The sequence below is a fragment of the Micromesistius poutassou genome (genome assembly GCF_964030765.1).
Source record: "Micromesistius poutassou genome assembly, chromosome: 22".
NCBI lineage: Eukaryota > Metazoa > Chordata > Actinopteri > Gadiformes > Gadidae > Micromesistius > Micromesistius poutassou.
This window is the reverse complement of record NC_140292.1, coordinates 13,879,560-13,898,949: the sequence shown is the minus strand read 5'-3', so window position 1 is coordinate 13,898,949 and position 19,390 is coordinate 13,879,560. Positions and strand designations below refer to the sequence as shown.

The following is a 19,390-nucleotide window of genomic DNA, read 5'->3' as shown; positions in this document are numbered from 1 at the left end:
TTTTGGCCAATATAAAAGAGCATTAAATAAACCCACCTGTATTGCCTCCTATGCGATAGCATAGTATAGTGTATACAAAATGAATCGCCGCATATCCGCGGGTCTTTTGTCCCAGCAGCGGCCCTGCAGGACGCCGCCATATTGGATCAGCAGCCCTGCAGACAGGGGTACAGTGTTGCCAGATTGGGCGGTTACCCACCTAATCTGGCAACACTGTACCCCAACAATAATGTCTGGCTGCAGCCTGTAGGACATTATTGGATTATTAAAGCTATTAGGTCAATTATGTTGCATTTGTGTTCTTTACACAGACCTTGTGAGGTTCGTGTGTGTGAGAGATAGATGAGAGGTTCATTGTATACCACATAAACGTCATATTTAATAATCAGGTTGCGTTTAGGTGTGTATTCATTTAGTTTCCATTGCAGAAGTATATGATTAATCGGTTGTACTGAGCGGGTAATTGGTTGATTGGGCGGTTTTTAGTCCATAGTTGGGCTGGGAATTGCCAATCCAATCTGGCAACACTGGCGGGAGACCGACCCAGTGCAGGGAGCCGCCATATTGGCTCAGCAGACAGGATAACCTGCAGAGCTCTGGTGAAGAAGACCCGCACAGGAATACAAAGCGACAACACCACAAGGTAAGGAAACCGGGAGGACGCGTACATAGGAGCGGTAGAGTCAGAACAACGCCGTCCAGTCTGTGGGCCGGGAGGCGGACTGTGACCGTGGTGCTCACTGACGTTAGCAGGCAGTCAGCAGGCTAATACGTGAGCTAAGGATGCTAGCCTGGATCCGTGAGAGGTTAAGGGACGACCAGTGGAGGATGAGACGACCACCTCCACCTTCTGCCCCAGCAGCACCACCCGGCACACAGACCCCGCTGCGGAACCACCCGCGAGTAAACCGCGGAGGTTAGCCAGCCCAGTATAGTGAACAGCTTTAAACTACGCATTGGTGTGGTCGGCTCAATGTCAACTTAGACCACAACAACATGAAGACCAGGGCGGACCTGATGGAGACCAGGGGCTCAGCGGAGAGGAGGGGGGGTCCAGCTGTCAGGGTGTGAGGGAGGGAGGCTGTAACACCTTACAATAAGGGTACATCAGTGAACCTTTTATTAACATTAGTTTATGCAGTAATAAGATGCGGACATAACAATAAGCATAAGGTAACAGTTAATTAACAGTTAACTATTAGTCTTGTCATCTTTGTTAACGGTGTTGATATTTACTAATGGTTGTCATGTTAACTACGGTAATGGTGTTCATGTTTACTAATGATGTACAGGTTAACTAAGGTAATGGTGGTTATGTTAACTAAAGTAATGGTTATGTTAACTGAGGTAATGGAAATCATGTTAACTAAGGTAATGGTGTTCATGTTAACTAAGGTAATGGTGTTCATGTTAACTAAGGTAATGGTGTTCATGTTAACTAAGGTAATGGTGTTCATGTTAACTAAGGTAATGGAAATCATGTTAACTAAGGCCATGGTGTTCATGTTAACTAAGGCCATGGTGTTCATGTTAACTAATGGTATTCATGGTAACCAAGGTAATGGTGTTCATGTTAACTAAGGTAATGTTGTTCATGATGGTTAATTAATGTGCCCTTATTGGAAAGTATCTGTTTAACTTGGCGATCTTGATACCTTGCTAGTAATATCTTATATCTTTCTATTTCACAACCATGCTGCTTATCTCTAGCTAATGTTGTTCACACAAAGAAAGCAGTTTAAAATGTTGCTTGCTAAAACGGCATACTTGGTACACTGGGATGTGTAGCTAGTCTTGCAAGGCTAATAATAAAATAATGTTTATCCCAGTTAACCTGGATTTGTTAGGGATTTTAGAGAATAATATTTACTATGTTTATTTTGTGATAGTAATTTTGTCAGGTAGCAATAGTTGTTGCTTTAAGAATCCGGATGGCATTATTGTATCAATCATATGCATCCTTTAAAAGAGTTTTCTTTACAAAATCTGCGGCACTGTTTCCTTATTTGGCCAAAGGTGGTGGAGAGTGAAAGTGCTGAGGCTGCAGTCACACGTCGTCATGTGACACAAGTCATCATGTGACACACGATGTTCCTCTTCAGATACACTACTTCCTGCCAACTCTTCTGCACATAACCATTTGCAGCTCCTGAATAAAACGTTTATTTTATTCAGGAAACTTGGTTTTGTTGCTCCACCTGGTACCACTCAGTCCCCCTGTGTGAGTGCAGGCAGCGGGCGCCCTGCTGGTGTCGGGGTCATTAGGAGACACCCCATGAGAGTCATGTGAGGGGGAGTGATCCTTAAAGGCTGACCCGCCTTTATGGGAATGGAAGCTGGGGGGGGGTTACCATGGTGGGTGGGGGCTGATGGGGAATATGAACTGAAAGAAGAGCGCTCCTTGGACGGTTCCTCTCACCTGCTGCACACATGTTGAGGATCTGTGATGTCGTGTACAGCGCTCTTTAGTGTGTTGGTGGCTCTGCCACAAGCACACAACCTCATAGCAGCCTCACTCTCACTAAAGACTGGTTCATTAGAGCAGCCTCACTCTCACTAAAGACTGGTTCATTAGAGCAGCCTCACTAAAGACTGGTTCATTAGAGCAGCCTCACTAAAGACTGGTTCATTAGAGCAGCCTCACTAAGGACTGGTTCATTAGAGCAGCCTCACTAAGGACTGGTTCATTAGAGCAGCCTCACTAAGGACTGGTTCATTAGAGCAGCCTCACTCTCACTAAGGACTGGTTCATTAGAGCAGCCTCACTCTCACTAAAGACTGGTTCATTAGAGCAGCCTCACTAAGGACTGGTTCATTAGAGCAGCCTCACTAAAGACTGGTTCATTAGAGCAGCCTCACTAAAGACTGGTTCATTAGAGCAGCCTCACTAAGGACTGGTTCATTAGAGCAGCCTCACTAAAGACTGGTTCATTAGAGCAGCCTCACTAAGGACTGGTTCATTAGAGCAGCCTCACTAAAGACTGGTTCATTAGAGCAGCCTCACTAAAGACTGGTTCATTAGAGCAGCCTCACTAAGGACTGGTTCATTAGAGCAGCCTCACTAAAGACTGGTTCATTAGAGCAGCCTCACTAAGGACTGGTTCATTAGAGCAGCCTCACTAAGGACTGGTTCATTAGAGCAGCCTCACTAAAGACTGGTTCATTAGAGCAGCCTCACTAAGGACTGGTTCATTAGAGCAGCCTCACTAAAGACTGGTTCATTAGAGCAGCCTCACTAAAGACTGGTTCATTAGAGCAGCCTCACTAAAGACTGGTTCATTAGAGCAGCCTCACTAAAGACTGGTTCATTAGAGCAGCCTCACTAAGGACTGGTTCATTAGAGCAGCCTCACTAAGGACAACTCAGTGTGCCTATTTCGGCTCCATTTAGAAGTAAATTGTCAACGTGTTGACAATTGTTAAAGCTATGCCCCTCTATTGAGTAAACATATAGTCATTGGTTGTCATTCGATCGTAGCCCAATCTAATTCTGTCTTGAATATCTTATGATAAAAATCACTGTTTTCAGGCCAGAAGTGATCATTTTGCAATGCTCTACCTAATACTTTTCAAGTAAGCTAATATTTCATTTTTCGCGACATCATCCATAAATGCTATTGATATCCAGTTGAATGACTGGCTGCCCGAGTGCCTTGGAATCTTAACCCTAGCGTTTATAAACCGTTAATTATCACCTTGATGTTTGAGTTAACATCAACATGGAAAGATGTTCACTCAAAGGTCTCAGTTCCTCTCAAAACCATCATGTGTCTGTCAGCTGACCTACTGGCCCCATTATAACTTAAGGAATCTCAAAGTCCAACAAATGAATACATTTAAAGATCTTATGTCTAGTTGATCTACCTGGAATGCATATGGCATTGAATTATTTCAACCAGGTTCAATATGTTTTTGCAGGCCAAGTGGAAGGAGCAATCCTATCTTACAGTTTGAAAACATGATCATACACCCTCTGGGGAGTTCCACGCTGTATCTCCCTTTGATCGTGTTTCCATCATTCTGTAGTGGGATGTTGTTCAGTTCAACAGGGAGAGCAGGTTGCAGGCACTGTGGCCTTAGTCATCGGTTCTGGGTGTGATCCAATGTCTGCAGCTTACTTGTAGGTGTTGTTTAGCAAGATGCCAAGGCCCCCACCTCCTTAATTAACTCAGTCTTTGCCCAAAAGCAATTAGCCCTAAAAGCATCTTCTAAACACCTTGTTGTTGACCATTTGTTTGGTGTAACATGTCTGTTAAACACGGTGCCTTCCTTGACCGCAAACAGAGTCTAACAATACATGACAATAATTGGTATGAACAAATTATCTTGACCAGCATGTTTATACTACACATTAGCCCACCGCAGCGGTGTTATGTCAGTTTAGGCTGGAAGTGTCAAAACAAATTCTTACTTTTAAAAACGTGTTCGTATTAGGATGGGATGGCAGCTCTTAGTACTGTAGTTTTAAGCTACAGGGTGTCTGTGGTCAACTGGCTTCCAGAAGAAAAGCACTGCCACGCCTTTCACATAATAAGTGCATCAGTTGAACCCTATTGCTACACGTCATCGTGTTGATTAGCCCCTCATCACCTGAGGAAGCTTTGGTATCAGGCCCGACATTCTGGAACACCAACAACCACAACAACCTTATGGTGTCTCTTCATCTCACATCAGTGCTTCCTCTCTCTGTTTCAGCGCCACGATGGCCACCGCCCCGTACAATTACTCCTACATCTTCAAATACATCATCATCGGTAAGTGAACCCGACAAGAAATAGTGATCGGAATGGAATTATGATAGTATTGGACTTGTGCTACTTATGGCTATTTGCTGAAGCAGGTTATTATTTATAACAGCGTCTCCAAAACACATAAAACATAATGGCAGCTGGATAAAACAAAAGTGATATTTCAGCTTTTTTACACATAAACGCCTCGAATCGTAAAAAATGAATGTCCATCATTTATCATTTTGTTGTGATGCCAATTTAAGCATCTAATGCTTTTCGGTTCAAGCATTCAGATAATGGGTTGAGAGTATTTTAGATGTCAAAAGTTTAATGTTTAAGACCCTTCAGACTTGCATAAGACTGGAAGACCCATATCTGATCAATGAGAACTGACTCTCATAAGAAGACTCAGAATACGAGTCATCAGTGAATACTGACTCTCATAAGAAGACTCTGGACCAATCCCAAAGTCCGGACTCGAAGACTTTGCTGCGCCTTCTCGCAAAATAAGTGCAGCCTTAGGGCTGTCCTAATGTCGAATGTCATAGGGCGTGAGGGTTTGAGTCCACACTTACCGAGCCCTTTCCCTGAGTCCGCATCAGTGCTGACTTAACCTAAGGGAATTACCCACAGTTCAAAGCGTTTACCGCATAGACCATAGGGAAATTAAGAAGGTAATCAACAACAAACAAATGATTAATAATTAAGAAAGTTGTAAATATTGAAAAATATGTTCAATGAGGCAGCCATCTCCTGTGCCACCGCCGTGTGGAAAGCAACAAACTCAAAATGAAAATTCCCAAACCGGCAACCGGCAAGTGTCAGCAACATCTTTGTCATTAAACGTTGCCAGGGTAACATGTTCTCTCATGAAGTGCCGTCCCAATCCCATTTGAACCTATCTGAGCCCATGTGGCCTCACACGCTCAAGTTAATAAGCACCTGAGATCAATGAAGTCTGAGTCCTCAGGGCTGACTTTGGGGTTGGCCCTCTGTGTCATGTGGACACACTTCCATTGTGTTGACAAGGTAACTTCTTGTGTCTACATTCCTGGCAGTGGTCGGTCAGCTGGTGTCAACCCAGGGCTCCCCTCCCCTGACACACACACACACACACACACACACACACACACACACACACACACACACACACACACACACACACACAGCCTTGAGTTATGTACGCTGACTGACAGACGGCCTTGAGCTGAGACATTGCCCTGTGTTTTCCTCTTCCTCCTGTTGACACTAGCCTCTGGTAGTGCTGTTGTAACATCACATGCTGCCAAGACTGCTGCGCCCTGTGATGAACCTGAGCAGGTTATAGACCCTCTAATGTCTGGACCTGCCAAGGACTTTTACAATGAGGGGGGAAGGTTGATTTGTCCAGAAAAGTAATGGGTACTAGACTGTAGCTTAATGCACCAAACGTACTGAAACTACTACTACCATGTGGACAGTAGGCTGGGCTGTTAGTGATCTCTCCCTCACCATCTCCCTCTCCCTCTCCCTCACTCTCACCCTCACCCTCACCCTCCCTCTCCCTCTCCTTCCTGCAGGTGACATGGGGGTAGGGAAATCATGTTTGCTCCATCAGTTCACGGAGAAGAAATGTAAGTACTGCCTTTACACACACACACACACACACACACACACACACACACACACACACACACACACACACACACACACACACACACACACACACACACACACACACACACACACACACACACACACACACACACACACAGTGAGCCAGTGACACAGAGGAGGGAGTGTGATGCCACGCTGAGAGGATGTTCTCCAGTGTGTGTGTTAGTCAGCTGCAGCAGCCCAATTACCATTCAGCTCAGTGTTATTTACTGCCTCCATTAAGGAGCAGAGCAGAGGATGTGTTCATCCGCTTCAGACCAGGAGCACATCACACACACACACACACACACACACACACACACACACACACACACACACACACACACACACACACACACACACACACACACACACACACACACACACACACACACACACACGCGGCTGCGTTAGAACCTGCTTTTGAATGTGCGTTGATTGGCTGCGCTGTGGTTGTCGTTCCTACGCTGGAAGGCGTGTGATGTGGCAGCTGTGTCTGGTGAGCACAGGCCTGCGTCTCGCCCTGGGGTTGACTTCACTACGCTGGAGGCATGTGGTGGATCTGTTGTTCAATGACACCTGGGCCTTGTTGACTTGATTTCTTTTATTGAGTCATTGTTTTTTATATTGCATAGAGCGAGTTTAACGTATAAATAGATTGCATTCCAATTCATAATTCAAAATAAATAGATACATTTGTGGGTGTTTTCATGATGCATACCAGGAGTGTTTCACTGTACCCAACTATGTGAAATAGTGTAGGGGGAATAATGAAGGCAGTGAGGCTAGCAAACCAACATGAAGAAAGGTGATGGGTCTGTCTGGACGCTCCACTAGCAGCGGGAAACCACCAGAATGAACCAGAACCTGAACTTCACGCCGTCTTTCCTGTTTCATTACGCTGATCATTGTCCCCAAAAGAGGAACTAGAGCACGTGGATGAAGCTTTCAGGATCATGTTAATAAGTGTCTCTCTCCAGTGGTCACAGCGAGCCATGCTTACAGCAACATTACATTTATGGCATTTAGCAGACTCTTTTGTCCAAAGCGACTTACCATAAATACGTTTGTCAGAAGAAAGAGAAACAACAGTATATTGCTGTCAGTACAGTAAGGATGTTCATAGAACCAAGTGCCAAGCACTAACCATCACTAGGTTAACCCGTTCCCCGTATACACTAACCATCACTAGGTTAACCCGTTCCCCGTATACACTAACCATCACTAGGTTAACCCGTTCCCCGTGTACAACACAGATAGCTAGGGTAAGAGGCTACACAACTAAGTACTATAACCCCCCCCCCACTGCGCCGCTGGCCTGTGCTCACACTAGGCCATCTCACCTGGGCCTGAGTGTGGTTGCCTCTGGTACATATAGGCTGCGTATCCGTGTGTGTGTGTGTGTGGGCTCATTAGAGTCTGAGCACACCTCTCCGTGTGACCTGAGGCCACGGAACTGAACTGTACTGAGTACGGACGGCGTGCTCACACTAGCCCAACGATCTAGACTTCAGGGGGCAAACGTACCCGGGCACGGTACAGACGGCCTAGTGGGAGTGCGCCCTAAGGTGTGAGCCCGGTACCCCCTGCTGTCCCCAGTCATGGCGGACTGCCCTCACACCATCGGCGTGGAGTTCGGGACACGGATCATGGAGGTGAGCGGGCAGAAGATCAAGCTCCAGATCTGGGACACGGCGGGCCAGGAACGCTTCAGGGCCGTCACTCGCTCCTACTACCGCGGGGCCGCCGGCGCGCTCATGGTCTACGACATCACCAGGTAACCACGGTGACACAACCCACACTCACACCATCACACTGGGAGGGGGGGTCACGGCCGGCTGATGGTGGGTGAGGTGGTGTGCAGTCAGAGTGACCGTTTGTTCTGTTTGCTGTCGCACAGGAGAAGCACCTACAACCATCTGAGCAGCTGGCTGACCGACGCCAGGAACCTCACCAACCCCAACACAGTGAGTACAGTAAGCTACTGTAATAACCACCAACCCCAACACAGTGAGTACAGTAATAACCACCAACCCCAACACAGTGAGTACAGTAAGCTACTGTAATAACCACCAACCCCAACACAGTGAGTACAGTAAGCTACTGTAATAACCACCAACCCCAACACAGTGAGTACAGTAAGCTACTGTAATAACCACCAACCCCAACACAGTGAGTACAGTAAGCTACTGTAATAACCACCAACCCCAACACAGTGAGTACAGTAACCCCAACACAGTGAGTACAGTAACCCCAGTAAGCTACTGTAATAACCACCAACCCCAACACAGTGAGTACAGTAACCCCAACACAGTGAGTACAGTAACCCCAACACAGTGAGTACAGTAAGCTACTGTAATAACCCCAACACTGAGTACAGTAAGCTACTGTAATAACCCCAACACAGTGAGTACAGTAAGCTACTGTAATAACCACCAACCCCAACACAGTGAGTACAGTAAGCTACTGTAATAACCACCAACCCCAACACAGTGAGTACAGTAAGCTACTGTAATAACCACCAACCCCAACACAGTGAGTACAGTAAGCTACTGTAATAACCACCAACCCCAACACAGTGAGTACAGTAAGCTACTGTAATAACCACCAACCCAACACAGTGAGTACAGTAAGCTACTATAATAACCCCAACACAGTGAGTACAGTAAGCTACTGTAATAACCACCAACCCCAACACAGTGAGTACAGTAAGCTACTGTAATAACCACCAACCCCAACACAGTGAGTACAGTAAGCTACTGTAATAACCACCAACCCCAACACAGTGAGTACAGTAAGCTACTGTAATAACCCCAACACAGTGAGTACAGTAAGCTACTGTAATAACCACCAACCCCAACACAGTGAGTACAGTAAGCTACTGTAATAACACCAACCCCAACACAGTGAGTACAGTAACCCCAACACAGTGAGTACAGTAAGCTACTGTAATAACCACCAACCCCAACACTGAGTACAGTAAGCTACTGTAATAACCACCAACCCCAACACAGCGAGTACAGTAAGCTACTGTAATAACCACCAACCCCAACACAGTGAGTACAGTAAGCTACTGTAATAACACCAACCCCAACACAGTGAGTACAGTAAGCTACTGTAATAACCACCAACCCCAACACAGTGAGTACAGTAAGCTACTGTAATAACCACCAACCCCAACACAGTGAGTACAGTAAGCTACTGTAATAACCCCAACACAGTGAGTACAGTAAGCTACTGTAATAACCCCAACACAGTGAGTACAGTAAGCTACTGTAATAACCCCCAACACAGTGAGTACAGTAAGCTACTGTAATAACCACCAACACAGTGAGTACAGTAAGCTACTGTAATAACCCCAACACAGTGAGTACAGTAAGCTACTGTAATAACCACCAACCCCAACACAGTGAGTACAGTAAGCTACTGTAATAACCACCAACCCCAACACAGTGAGTACAGTAAGCTACTGTAATAACCACCAACCCAACACAGTGAGTACAGTAAGCTACTGTAATAACCACCAACCCCAACACAGTGAGTACAGTAAGCTCTCTACTGTACTAAGCTCACTAACAATACAGTAAGCTCTCTACTGTACTAAGCTCACTAACAGTACAGTAAGCTCTCTACTGTACTAAGCTCACTAACAGTACAGTAAGCTCTCTACTGTACTAAGCTCACTAACAGTACAGTAAGCTCTCTACTGTACTAAGCTCACTAACAGTACAGTAAGCTCTCTACTGTACTAAGCGTGTGTTTTGTGTTCCCTGCGTCCCTTCCCCATACGACTATTGATCACCATGTTGGGTAGTTGTCCTTAGAGTCTCCTCCCATGCTGTAGATTGCCTTTATTGTGGATTTGATTAACTGTAAATCAAACTACTCTGAATTAGGGGTGTTAATATTAATCGATTTGTATCGATTAATCGATTATACAGCAGACGATTGGATGCATCCATTCGTCCACAAGAGTTTTGTTTACAGTGAATTGGCTCATTGCCAGACTAGACCTTCACATTGAGCACTACAGTGTGTCTACAATACTGTTTCTGACAACACGCAACACAGTGAGGCAAGCTTGGTGAAAAGACTAGACTGTCAGCTTCTCTGACGTCTCTGGTGTTTCCACAACGAGGCTGGTAGTGGGGGTCAGATGAGAGGCGGTGCCTCGGCAGCGGGCAGCAGGGCTCCGGCGGGAGACAATCGCGGGCATCAATCCCTTTCTCCTCCATGTCGCGGATCAGTCGACTTCAGATTGATGTGGAAGAACCAGAGACGTCAGAGAACCCGACGCAGTCGTTTGAGATTCGTAATATCGTCTGGAGGCGCACACAGACTTTGGCCGTGATAATATATATTGTATTATATATGATATTATTTAGATATAGAGCTCCAGGACTCCCGCCGAAGCACCCGGAATGTTCTAGAATATTTACAGAACACGGCCAAAAGCTGTGTGCGCCTCGCCATTGCGATACATCCACTGTAAACACGAGCGCATGGTGCCGTGGCCGCAAGCTGCTCAGGGCCACGCCCCCACCCTCCACCTTGTCCCGCCTCTAAAAACGGCACGTTTGTGGAGAGCTCATTGTGGGACTGGCTCGTAGTGGCTGTAATTCTGCACCAAGGCTGAATTTCTTAAACGTCTTCAAGTACTGTATTAGGAGCCCACTAACACTTATATTAAAGCATCCATAAAGTAACATGGGATCTTTAAAATAATGGTCCTTACTGTCGTAATTATCTAGACACGCCACAAGATGGTGCTAGTGATGTCTTATTTAACACCGACTCCTTACTAGTCATTGGTTTAGGAAACGCTAATGATCCTCTTGTTCTCTATGAATAACCAGTAGAGCGGTTCAGTGTGTCCGTGTGTCCGTCTGTCCTCAGGTGATCGTCCTGATGAGCGGTTCAGTGTGTCTGTGTGTCCGTCTGTCCTCAGGTGTTGACCGTGTGTCCGTCTGTCCTCAGGTGTTGACCGTGTGTCCGTCTGTCCTCAGGTGTTGACCGTGTGTCCGTCTGTCCTCAGGTGATCATCCTGATCGGTAACAAGGCCGACCTGGAGGCCCAGAGAGACGTCACCTACGACGAGGCCAAGCAGTTTGCTGAGGAGAACGGTGTGTGTGTGTGTGTGTGTGTGTGTGTGTGTGTGTGTGTGTGTGTGTGTGTGTGTGTGTGTGTGTGTGTGTGTGTGTGTGTGTGTGTGTGTGTGTGTGTGTGTGTGTGTGTGTGTGTGTGTGTGTGCGCGTGTGCGGAATCCTTTTCGACATAGATCAAACTTGTGTGTTGTGGTCATGTGACATCAAAGCAACATGTAAACCAAAGAGAGACAGAGCAATGACAGCATAGTGCGATCCTTACACCTGGACATAAACAGACTCAAGCAGGCTGGCGGGGTGAGGTGTGTGTTGACATTATGCTCTGTGTCGCCCCCACAGGTCTGTTATTCCTGGAGGCCAGTGCAAAAACGTAAGGCCATCAGTCCTCCTTTCTGAACTGAACCATTTGTTACCAGCAAATGTATTCCTGTGACTTTAAAAAGTGTGTGTGTGTGTGTGTGTGTGTGTGTGTGTGTGTGTGTGTGTGTGTGTGTGTGTGTGTGTGTGTGTGTGTGTGTGTGTGTGTGTGTGTGTGTGTGTGTGTGTGTGTGTGTGTGTGTGTGTGTAGCGGTGAGAACGTGGAGGATGCGTTCCTGGAGGCCGCTAAGAAGATCTACCAGAACATCCAGGACGGCAGCCTGGACCTGAACGCCGCCGAGTCGGGGGTCCAGCACAAGCCCTCGGCCCCGCAGGGGGGCCGCCTCACCAGTGAGCCCGCCCCCCAGAGGGACGGCTGTGGCTGCTAATGACCCCCTCTGTCTCTGTCTAGACCCCCTCTGTCACCTGTACCCCCCCCCCCCCGGACCCCCAGCACTGCTGTCTGAGCTGAGTGGGCGGGGCTAAGGAAGGGGACGACGAGGAGGGAGGGGGGGTGAAGATGCTGGTGTGTGTGTGTGTGTGTGTGTGTGTGTGTGTGTGTGTGTGTGTGTGTGTGTGTGTGTGTGTGTGTGTGTGTGTGTGTGTGTGTGTGTGTGTGTGTGGACTTCCCTCCTGTTTCATGTGGCTGTCAGTTGGTCCCCCCCACTATGATCCATGCACACACACTCCTCCAATCGACTCGCAGCAGTTTCTCTCCAACGTGGTCCTCTCTCTGCGCCCCCCCCCCCCCCCCCCCCCCTCGATGTGTGTTCTCTGTCATCCTGCTAGCATCACGTGGTCTGGTAGCCCGGCTCCATTTGTACCACAAATCACGTCAACACGCGACTGTTGGTGGCAGGTTTAACCCAACGAAACCCATCATTTTTAACCATCCTTCATTCTTTTATAATCTATGCTGAAACACAAACGTCTGGATCAATAGATGAGGACCTGACCTTTGACCCTTATCCCCTGAAGCGAGGCCTGTTGAGTCTACTAGGTCACGGTCAGGACTGCATTCCTGTTTCCATGTTTCATTTCTCAGTCTGAAAACCTCCCAGGTGGCCGCGTCTAATTTGGTATTTATTTGAATAGTTACCGGTTGTGTCATCTGATTTGGCAACGCTGGTATTATGGTAACCATGCTAATGTATTCAAAACGTGTGTGTGTGTGTGTGTGTGTGTGTGTGTGTGTGTGTGTGTGTGTGTGTGTGTGTGTGTGTGTGTGTGTGTGTGTGTGTGTGTGTGTGTGTGTGTGTGTGTGTGTGTGTGTGTGTGTGTGTGTGTGTGTGTGTGTGGTCAAATAAGGAATTCCTTTTTGAATTTGACTTAAAAGACACTTCAGATTCAATGTGTTTTAATTTCCATTTAACTGGAAGGATTCCCGCCTCTCCCCGTTTCTTCCCCCAGACTAATGTTTAACCATGCATCTTATCATTGTTGGTTGCCTTATCATGACTAATGTTAACTTCCTGTTTGAATGTAATTTTTTTGCTACACTTTGTCTTTTTATTGTTAAATTAACCAACCTTTATCAAATTAGGATTCATACCTGTAAAATAATGTAATGTTGACAGTCCCCAAACAATCCCACCCATATATATATTATTGATCAGTGATTGATTTGATCTTGTGTGGCCTCAGCAGAACCCCCACAGGAAACTTTGGGATTGCATCTTCTGAATCTATTTGACCATTTTCCATGTTCTGTATAATAGTGAATTCTGATTTGATGGCTGTATATATCTATTTGCTTCTTTAATTATTGGTGATGACAATGCTACTGGGTGGGCGTAGAGAAAGCTGTGGGCTGTACAGTTGTGCTGAGAGGGTTGCCTGGAATTCATGCTTTCAGGAGGGGGTTGGCTACTGTAAAATAGTTTGTATGAGGTAATGTAACAAACAGACGAAGTGCAACTTAACCTGTTATTTCCACAGTCAATTTGGGTAAAGGGTGGGTTGATATGCAAATTAGTATTCGTACCATAGTTTATTTTATTCTGGTAGACGGTGACACAAGGAATGTCACGCTTTTCATGTTTTCAGGGTTTGGTTTACGAGTATGTTGTCCAATGGCAACGCTCCATTGCAGTCCTGAATTGGGATTGGTTTTCGTTCTGGGAGGGGTTAAGACAACCATTTATTTCTACCACCTTTTCACTTTTCAAAACTTCCTGTTTTTCTTTCTATAGTACAAATAGTACATATGTATAAATTGTGACTGGGCTAAGGCGTGGGCTAACATTTAAATACATTCTTGTGTATATGATACAAAAAATAGCTTTTGATTTTAATAATGACAATAAAATACTGAAATACACGACAGTGGTTTATTGCATCTGCTTACACCTGGACACCACTGAAGTGGTCAGATACTGAGAGAGCGGGCCAACCCCAAAGTGAGCCCTGAGGACTCAGACTTCATTGATCTCAGGTGCTTATTAACTTGAGCGTGTGAGGCCACATGGGCTCAGATAGGATTGGGACGGCACTTCATGAGAGAACATGTCACCCTGGCAACGTTTAATGACAAAGATGTTGCTGACACTTGCCGGTTGCCGGTTTGGGAATTTTCATTTTGAGTTTGTTGCTTTCCACACGGCCAAGGCACAGGAGACGGCTGCCTCAATGAACATATTTTTCAATATATACAACTTTCTTAATTATTAATCATTTGTTTACCTTCCTAATTTCCGGATTTCCCTACGGTCTCCGCTTTGAACTGTGGGTAATTCCCCGGTTAAGTCTGCAGACTCACGGAAAGGGCTCGGTAGGTGTGGACTCAAACCCTCACGGCTCACGCTCTTTGAAGTTCGACATTGGGACTCACTCAATTTAGCGAGAACGCGCAGCAGAGTCCGGACTTTGGGATTGGCCCAGAATAAGCCAGGCCGCGAGCGCAGCATGCTGAATATATCTTCTATACAGATGGAGAAAGAGCCACCACAACGTTGGTTTTCAAGTAACAGTTCATGTTTACTTTATTGCAACAAAAATTGCACAAAGGCTAAAAAGGAACAAAGCAAAAAGTATTTACAGAGAAAATGAGTAAGTGAGGAGGCTCGGTTACTAAACCAAATAGTGGCATTATTGGTAAAGGATCAATACCAGAGGTCCACGTTGACCAGGCGGCTGGTCCGTCCAGAGGCATCGCAGTCAGACAGGGCACGCGTGTTACAGCATCAATACGTAAAACAACATGGTTCAGACAGGAGAGGCAGTACAAAAAGTTAAGTTTGACGTTACAGTGGAATGAGTTTATGTTGAGTCTGCCGGTGAGCTCCTCACTTTAAGGTTCAGTCTTTAAGACAGCGAGTGACGCGTACGTATCATCATTGGAGATTCTTTTCTGTCCAGTCATGTTTCTTGCTGGGGTAGAAACAGCATTAAGGCGGCGTGACGCTCACTCGTCCTCGGTCGACCACCTGCTCTGTGGTGAGACACTGTTGGAATGCAGCCGCCTCACCAGCTCAGAGCATGCTGCTACTTTAGTCTTGAAGTGGCTAGTTTGGTAAAAAAAAAAAACTTAAAAAAAAAAAATGTTAAACGTTGTAAAACAGGAGATTCAGTCTGAGAACCAATCAGGCACTTTGACAGTCAGTGGTGGAGCTCTGCTCCCTCATCGCTGGATTGGTTAGCGCCACTGCTCGATTTGGCTCTATTTATTTCCATATTGTGCAGCTATATATATATATATATATATATATATATATATATATATATATATATATATATTTCAAAGGTGTCAATTCACCTTGTTTGCATTCGTCCATCAACCCTTGATGGACGCTGAATACTGGCAGGACATCTCTGAGCACACGAGGAGGGGACAGGGTACACAGTCAGGGGAGGTTGTAAAAAAAAATATATAGATAAAAAAGGACAGCTCATGGCATCAGGACACCTCCCAGGTTTGGGGTTTAAACTAAAAGCTCAAACTGCGTTTGAATGTCACAAGTGTCATTGCTCGGAGGTTCAGGGTTGTGTTTGCACATTGAAACAGAACGGGACTGGGCTTCCTGGAAGAAGGACCAAAACTAAACCTTCCAAGAAACATTGATTGACCCTCGAGGATCCCCTAACGACCAGGAGGATGGGACGTCCATTCATAGTTAAAGCTCTCATGACTCGGACTGGTTCCCACACACAGTACCACAGCAGACACTCTCCCCTCCCCCCCCCACTCTGACAGCCACTAGTCCCCGCAGCGAGCCAACAGAAGCTGTTCATTAGCCGCTGGCGCTCAGTGTTCCGGTGTCCCGTGGTCTCAGCCGCCCCGCCCCTCCCCGGGCCAAGCGCTACCTCTGCACGATGTCGCTGATCTCCTTGACGGAGGACAGCAGCTTGCTGAAGTCCTGCTGCCCGCTGGCGCCCCCGGAGGCGGCGGGGCAGATCTGCAGCTCCCGCAGGCTGCCCTCCAGCTTGTTGATGGCCTCGCGGAACGCAAACTTGTTCCTCATCTGCTGGATGGACTCCACGTAGCTGATGCAGTGCTTGGAGAGGTTCTTGCCCGCCTCCAGCACGGCGCCGTGGCTGCCCGTCTGCTCCGAGTTGCGTCCGATGGCGCAGCGCAGCAGCTCCGTGCCCTCCAGCACCATGTCCCGCGTCACCGCCCAGCTGGCCGCGCGCTCCGCCGGCTGCCGCGGCGCCGTCTTGCGGAGGGAGCGGCGCGTGGTGATGAGGGGGATGAAGGGCGGCGCGGGGCCGGCGGGCGGGGGCTCCCCCGGCGGGGAGGAGCAGGAGGAGGAGGAGGAGGAGGAGCCGCCCAGCGACTGGGAGGAGACGGAGGCCGACACCGAGGCCGAGGAGCTCCTGGAGATCTGGGGTTTGCCGCCGCCGGAGCCCGGGGGCAGCTTGGCGCGGGGCGGCTCGGCGGGAGGGGGGCCCTCCGAGAGAGGGCTCCGGGGTTTGCCCTCCGAGGGGGACGGCGGCGGCGGCTCGTGGTTGGGGCTCCGCGGGGCCCGGCTCGGCTTGGCGCTGGACGCCGGGGGCGGCGGCGGCGCCGGCTTGGGCTTGCTGAAGCGGCCCCGCTCCCGGAGGGACGCGTCGCCGTGTTTGTTCCGGCGGGCGCGGCACTCGTCGGCGGCGGCGCCCAGCGCGGGGAACACGTTGGGCTTCAGCAGCTCCGCCTGCAGGGCGCTGGTCCGGGAGCAGTCGGGCCCCCCCGGGCCCCCCGGGCCCCCCGGGCGCCGCACCGGCTTGGGCGTCAGCGCGTGGGGGCCGGCGCCGGGGCCGGGGTCCGGCTCCTTCAGCACCTCCTCCCCCGCCTCCTCCCCCTTCTTGGGCAGACGGGGAGGAGGGGTGAGGGCCCCCCTCCTAGGGCCCCCCTCCCCCTTCTGCTCGCTGGCCCTCTTGCGGGGCAGCGCCGGCTTGGCCCCCAGGGTGCCCGAGTCGAAGTGGCGGTGGCCGGGGTCCCGGGGCAGCGTGACCGACCGCCACTCGCTCCCCGGGGGCCCCGGCTGCAGGCCCGAGGTCGACGAGGAGCGCAGGAAGCGCTTGGAGTTGGACACCAGCTCCTCCTCGCCGGGCGGCGTGGCGGGCCCCTTGCCGGCCTGGCCGGGCGCCGCAGGGCCCCCCTTCTTCCTGGGAAACAGGGGCCCGGGGTAGGAGGGGGCCCCGTTGGGGACGCCGCCGGCCGAGCCGTTGTTGTTCAGCGACAGGAACCTCAGCGGGTCCTGGTCGCCGCTGAAGCCGTCGGCGTCGCGGGCGTGGTCGGCCGTCTGGCCCCGCCGCTCCACGTGGGCGTCCATCTCCCGGAAGGAGGAGCTGCGTTTGGGCGGGGCCGGCGCGTTCTTCTTCTTCTTCTTGATGAGGCTGAGGAAGCCGCTGCTGCGCGTCTTGTCCTTGGGCAGCAGCAGCCGGTCGTCGTCGTTGGGCGGGCCGTCCGCCGCCGGCCGCTCCTTCCTGGGCAGCATGGGCGACGACACGGGGCCCTCGGGGTCCAGCGGGTCTGAGGAGAGGGGGCGGTGAGCGCTGGGCCTCACATTCACACACTGACCACCAGTCGGCCACGCAGGGCGCCGGCCAGCGCTCAGCCTCCACACTGCTAGGAGGAGCCGACACCTAGAGCGACCAGCCGACGGTCTACCTCCTGAGCCACACGCCGCCCTGAGGACCTAGGACCTAGGACCTGAGGACCTAGGACCTGAGGACCTGAGGACCTGCGCTCTGAGGACCTGAGGACCTACGCTCTGAGGACCTAGGACCTAGGACCTGAGGAGCTACGCTCTGAGGACCTGAGGACCTACGCTCTGAGGACCTACGCTCTGAGGACCTACGCTCTGAGGACCTACGCTCTGAGGACCTGAGGACCTACGCTCTGAGGACCTAGGACCTGAGGACCTGAGGACCTACGCTCTGAGGACCTACGCTCTGAGGACCTGAGGACCTACGCTCTGAGGACCTAGGACCTGAGGACCTGAGGACCTATGCTCTGAGGACCTAGGACCTGAGGACCTACGCTCTGAGGACCTAGGACCTGAGGACCTACGCTCTGAGGACCTGAGGACCTACGCTCTGAGGACCTACGCTCTGAGGACCTACGCTCTGAGGACCTACGCTCTGAGGACCTACGCTCTGAGGACCTGAGGACCTACGCTCTGAGGACCTACGCTCTGAGGACCTACGCTCTGAGGACCTACGCTCTGAGGACCTGAGGACCTGAGGACCTACGCTCTGAGGACCTGCGCTCTGAGGACCTGAGGACCTGAGGACCTACGCTCTGAGGACCTGAGGACCTACGCTCTGAGGACCTGAGGACCTACGCTCTGAGGACCTGAGGACCTACGCTCTGAGGACCTGAGGACCTACGCTCTGAGGACCTGAGGACCTACGCTCTGAGGACCTGAGGACCTACGCTCTGAGGACCTGAGGACCTGCGCTCTGACCCATGCAGCCTCCGCTCCGTTAGGGGACAGCGGGCAGTGGAAGCGTGTCTACGTCCTCTACACTAAAGAGACATTTCTCTCCACTCAGTTCGTACCCACATGATGGGTCCTGTCTGAGCCCCTCCCACGTCTCTACCTGGGCTGTCTCCGTCCCGGTGGTTCCTGCGCAGCGTCCTGGTCTTGGTGGGCAGCTCGGGGGCCTGCTGGAGGGGCCCCAGGGTCAGCTTCTTCCCCTTCTTCCCCAGCTCCTTCTCCACCTCTGAACACACACACACACACACACACACACACACACACACACACACACACACACACACACACACACACACACACACACACACACACACACACACACACACACACACACACACACACACGTTAGGATGGTTCCAGAAGGGTGACCATAGATTATTTAGTCGATTCACAGACGCTTTTATGCAACGCAATTGACAATGATTTCAACCAATAGCAGTGGGGTGAGGAGTGGCTCTCTCCACTCTGACCCTCTGCTGCTCCAGGGCCGTCTCTCTAGTCACTGCAGGGCGGTCTCTTTAGTCACTGCAGGGCGGTCTCTCTAGTCACTGCAGGGCGGTCTCTCTAGTCACTGCAGGGCCGTCTCTATAGTCACTGCAGGGCGGTCTCTCTGGTCACTGCAGGGCGGTCTCTCTAGTCACTGC

General features: G+C 49.8%; 2 protein-coding genes across 3 annotated transcripts in view; one reads left to right on the top strand and one right to left on the bottom strand.

Moving 5' to 3' along the window:
- Nucleotides 1–546: 546 nt before the first annotated feature.
- On the top strand, nucleotides 547–14,146 carry rab14l (RAB14, member RAS oncogene family, like). The gene is made up of 8 exons (XM_084486874.1): nucleotides 547–643; nucleotides 4,695–4,753; nucleotides 6,289–6,342; nucleotides 7,964–8,141; nucleotides 8,265–8,331; nucleotides 11,400–11,487; nucleotides 11,809–11,839; nucleotides 12,038–14,146. The coding sequence occupies exons 2-8, from the start codon at nucleotides 4,702–4,704 to the stop codon at nucleotides 12,213–12,215; spliced, it is 648 nt and encodes a 215-aa protein (XP_084343000.1). The 5' UTR covers nucleotides 547–643; nucleotides 4,695–4,701; the 3' UTR covers nucleotides 12,216–14,146.
- A 678-nt stretch (nucleotides 14,147–14,824) lies between these two features.
- Nucleotides 14,825–19,390, bottom strand: part of abl1 (c-abl oncogene 1, non-receptor tyrosine kinase) — a 30,653-nt gene continuing 26,087 nt past the window's right edge. For both annotated transcript variants that reach the window (XM_084486964.1, XM_084486965.1), the window contains exons 10-11: nucleotides 18,850–18,972; nucleotides 14,825–17,776 (exon numbers count right to left, since the gene is read on the bottom strand). In XM_084486964.1, the coding sequence (XP_084343090.1) occupies nucleotides 16,125–17,776; nucleotides 18,850–18,972 (1,775 nt within the window). In that variant the 3' untranslated portion in view covers nucleotides 14,825–16,124. The remainder of the gene's footprint in view (nucleotides 17,777–18,849; nucleotides 18,973–19,390) is intronic.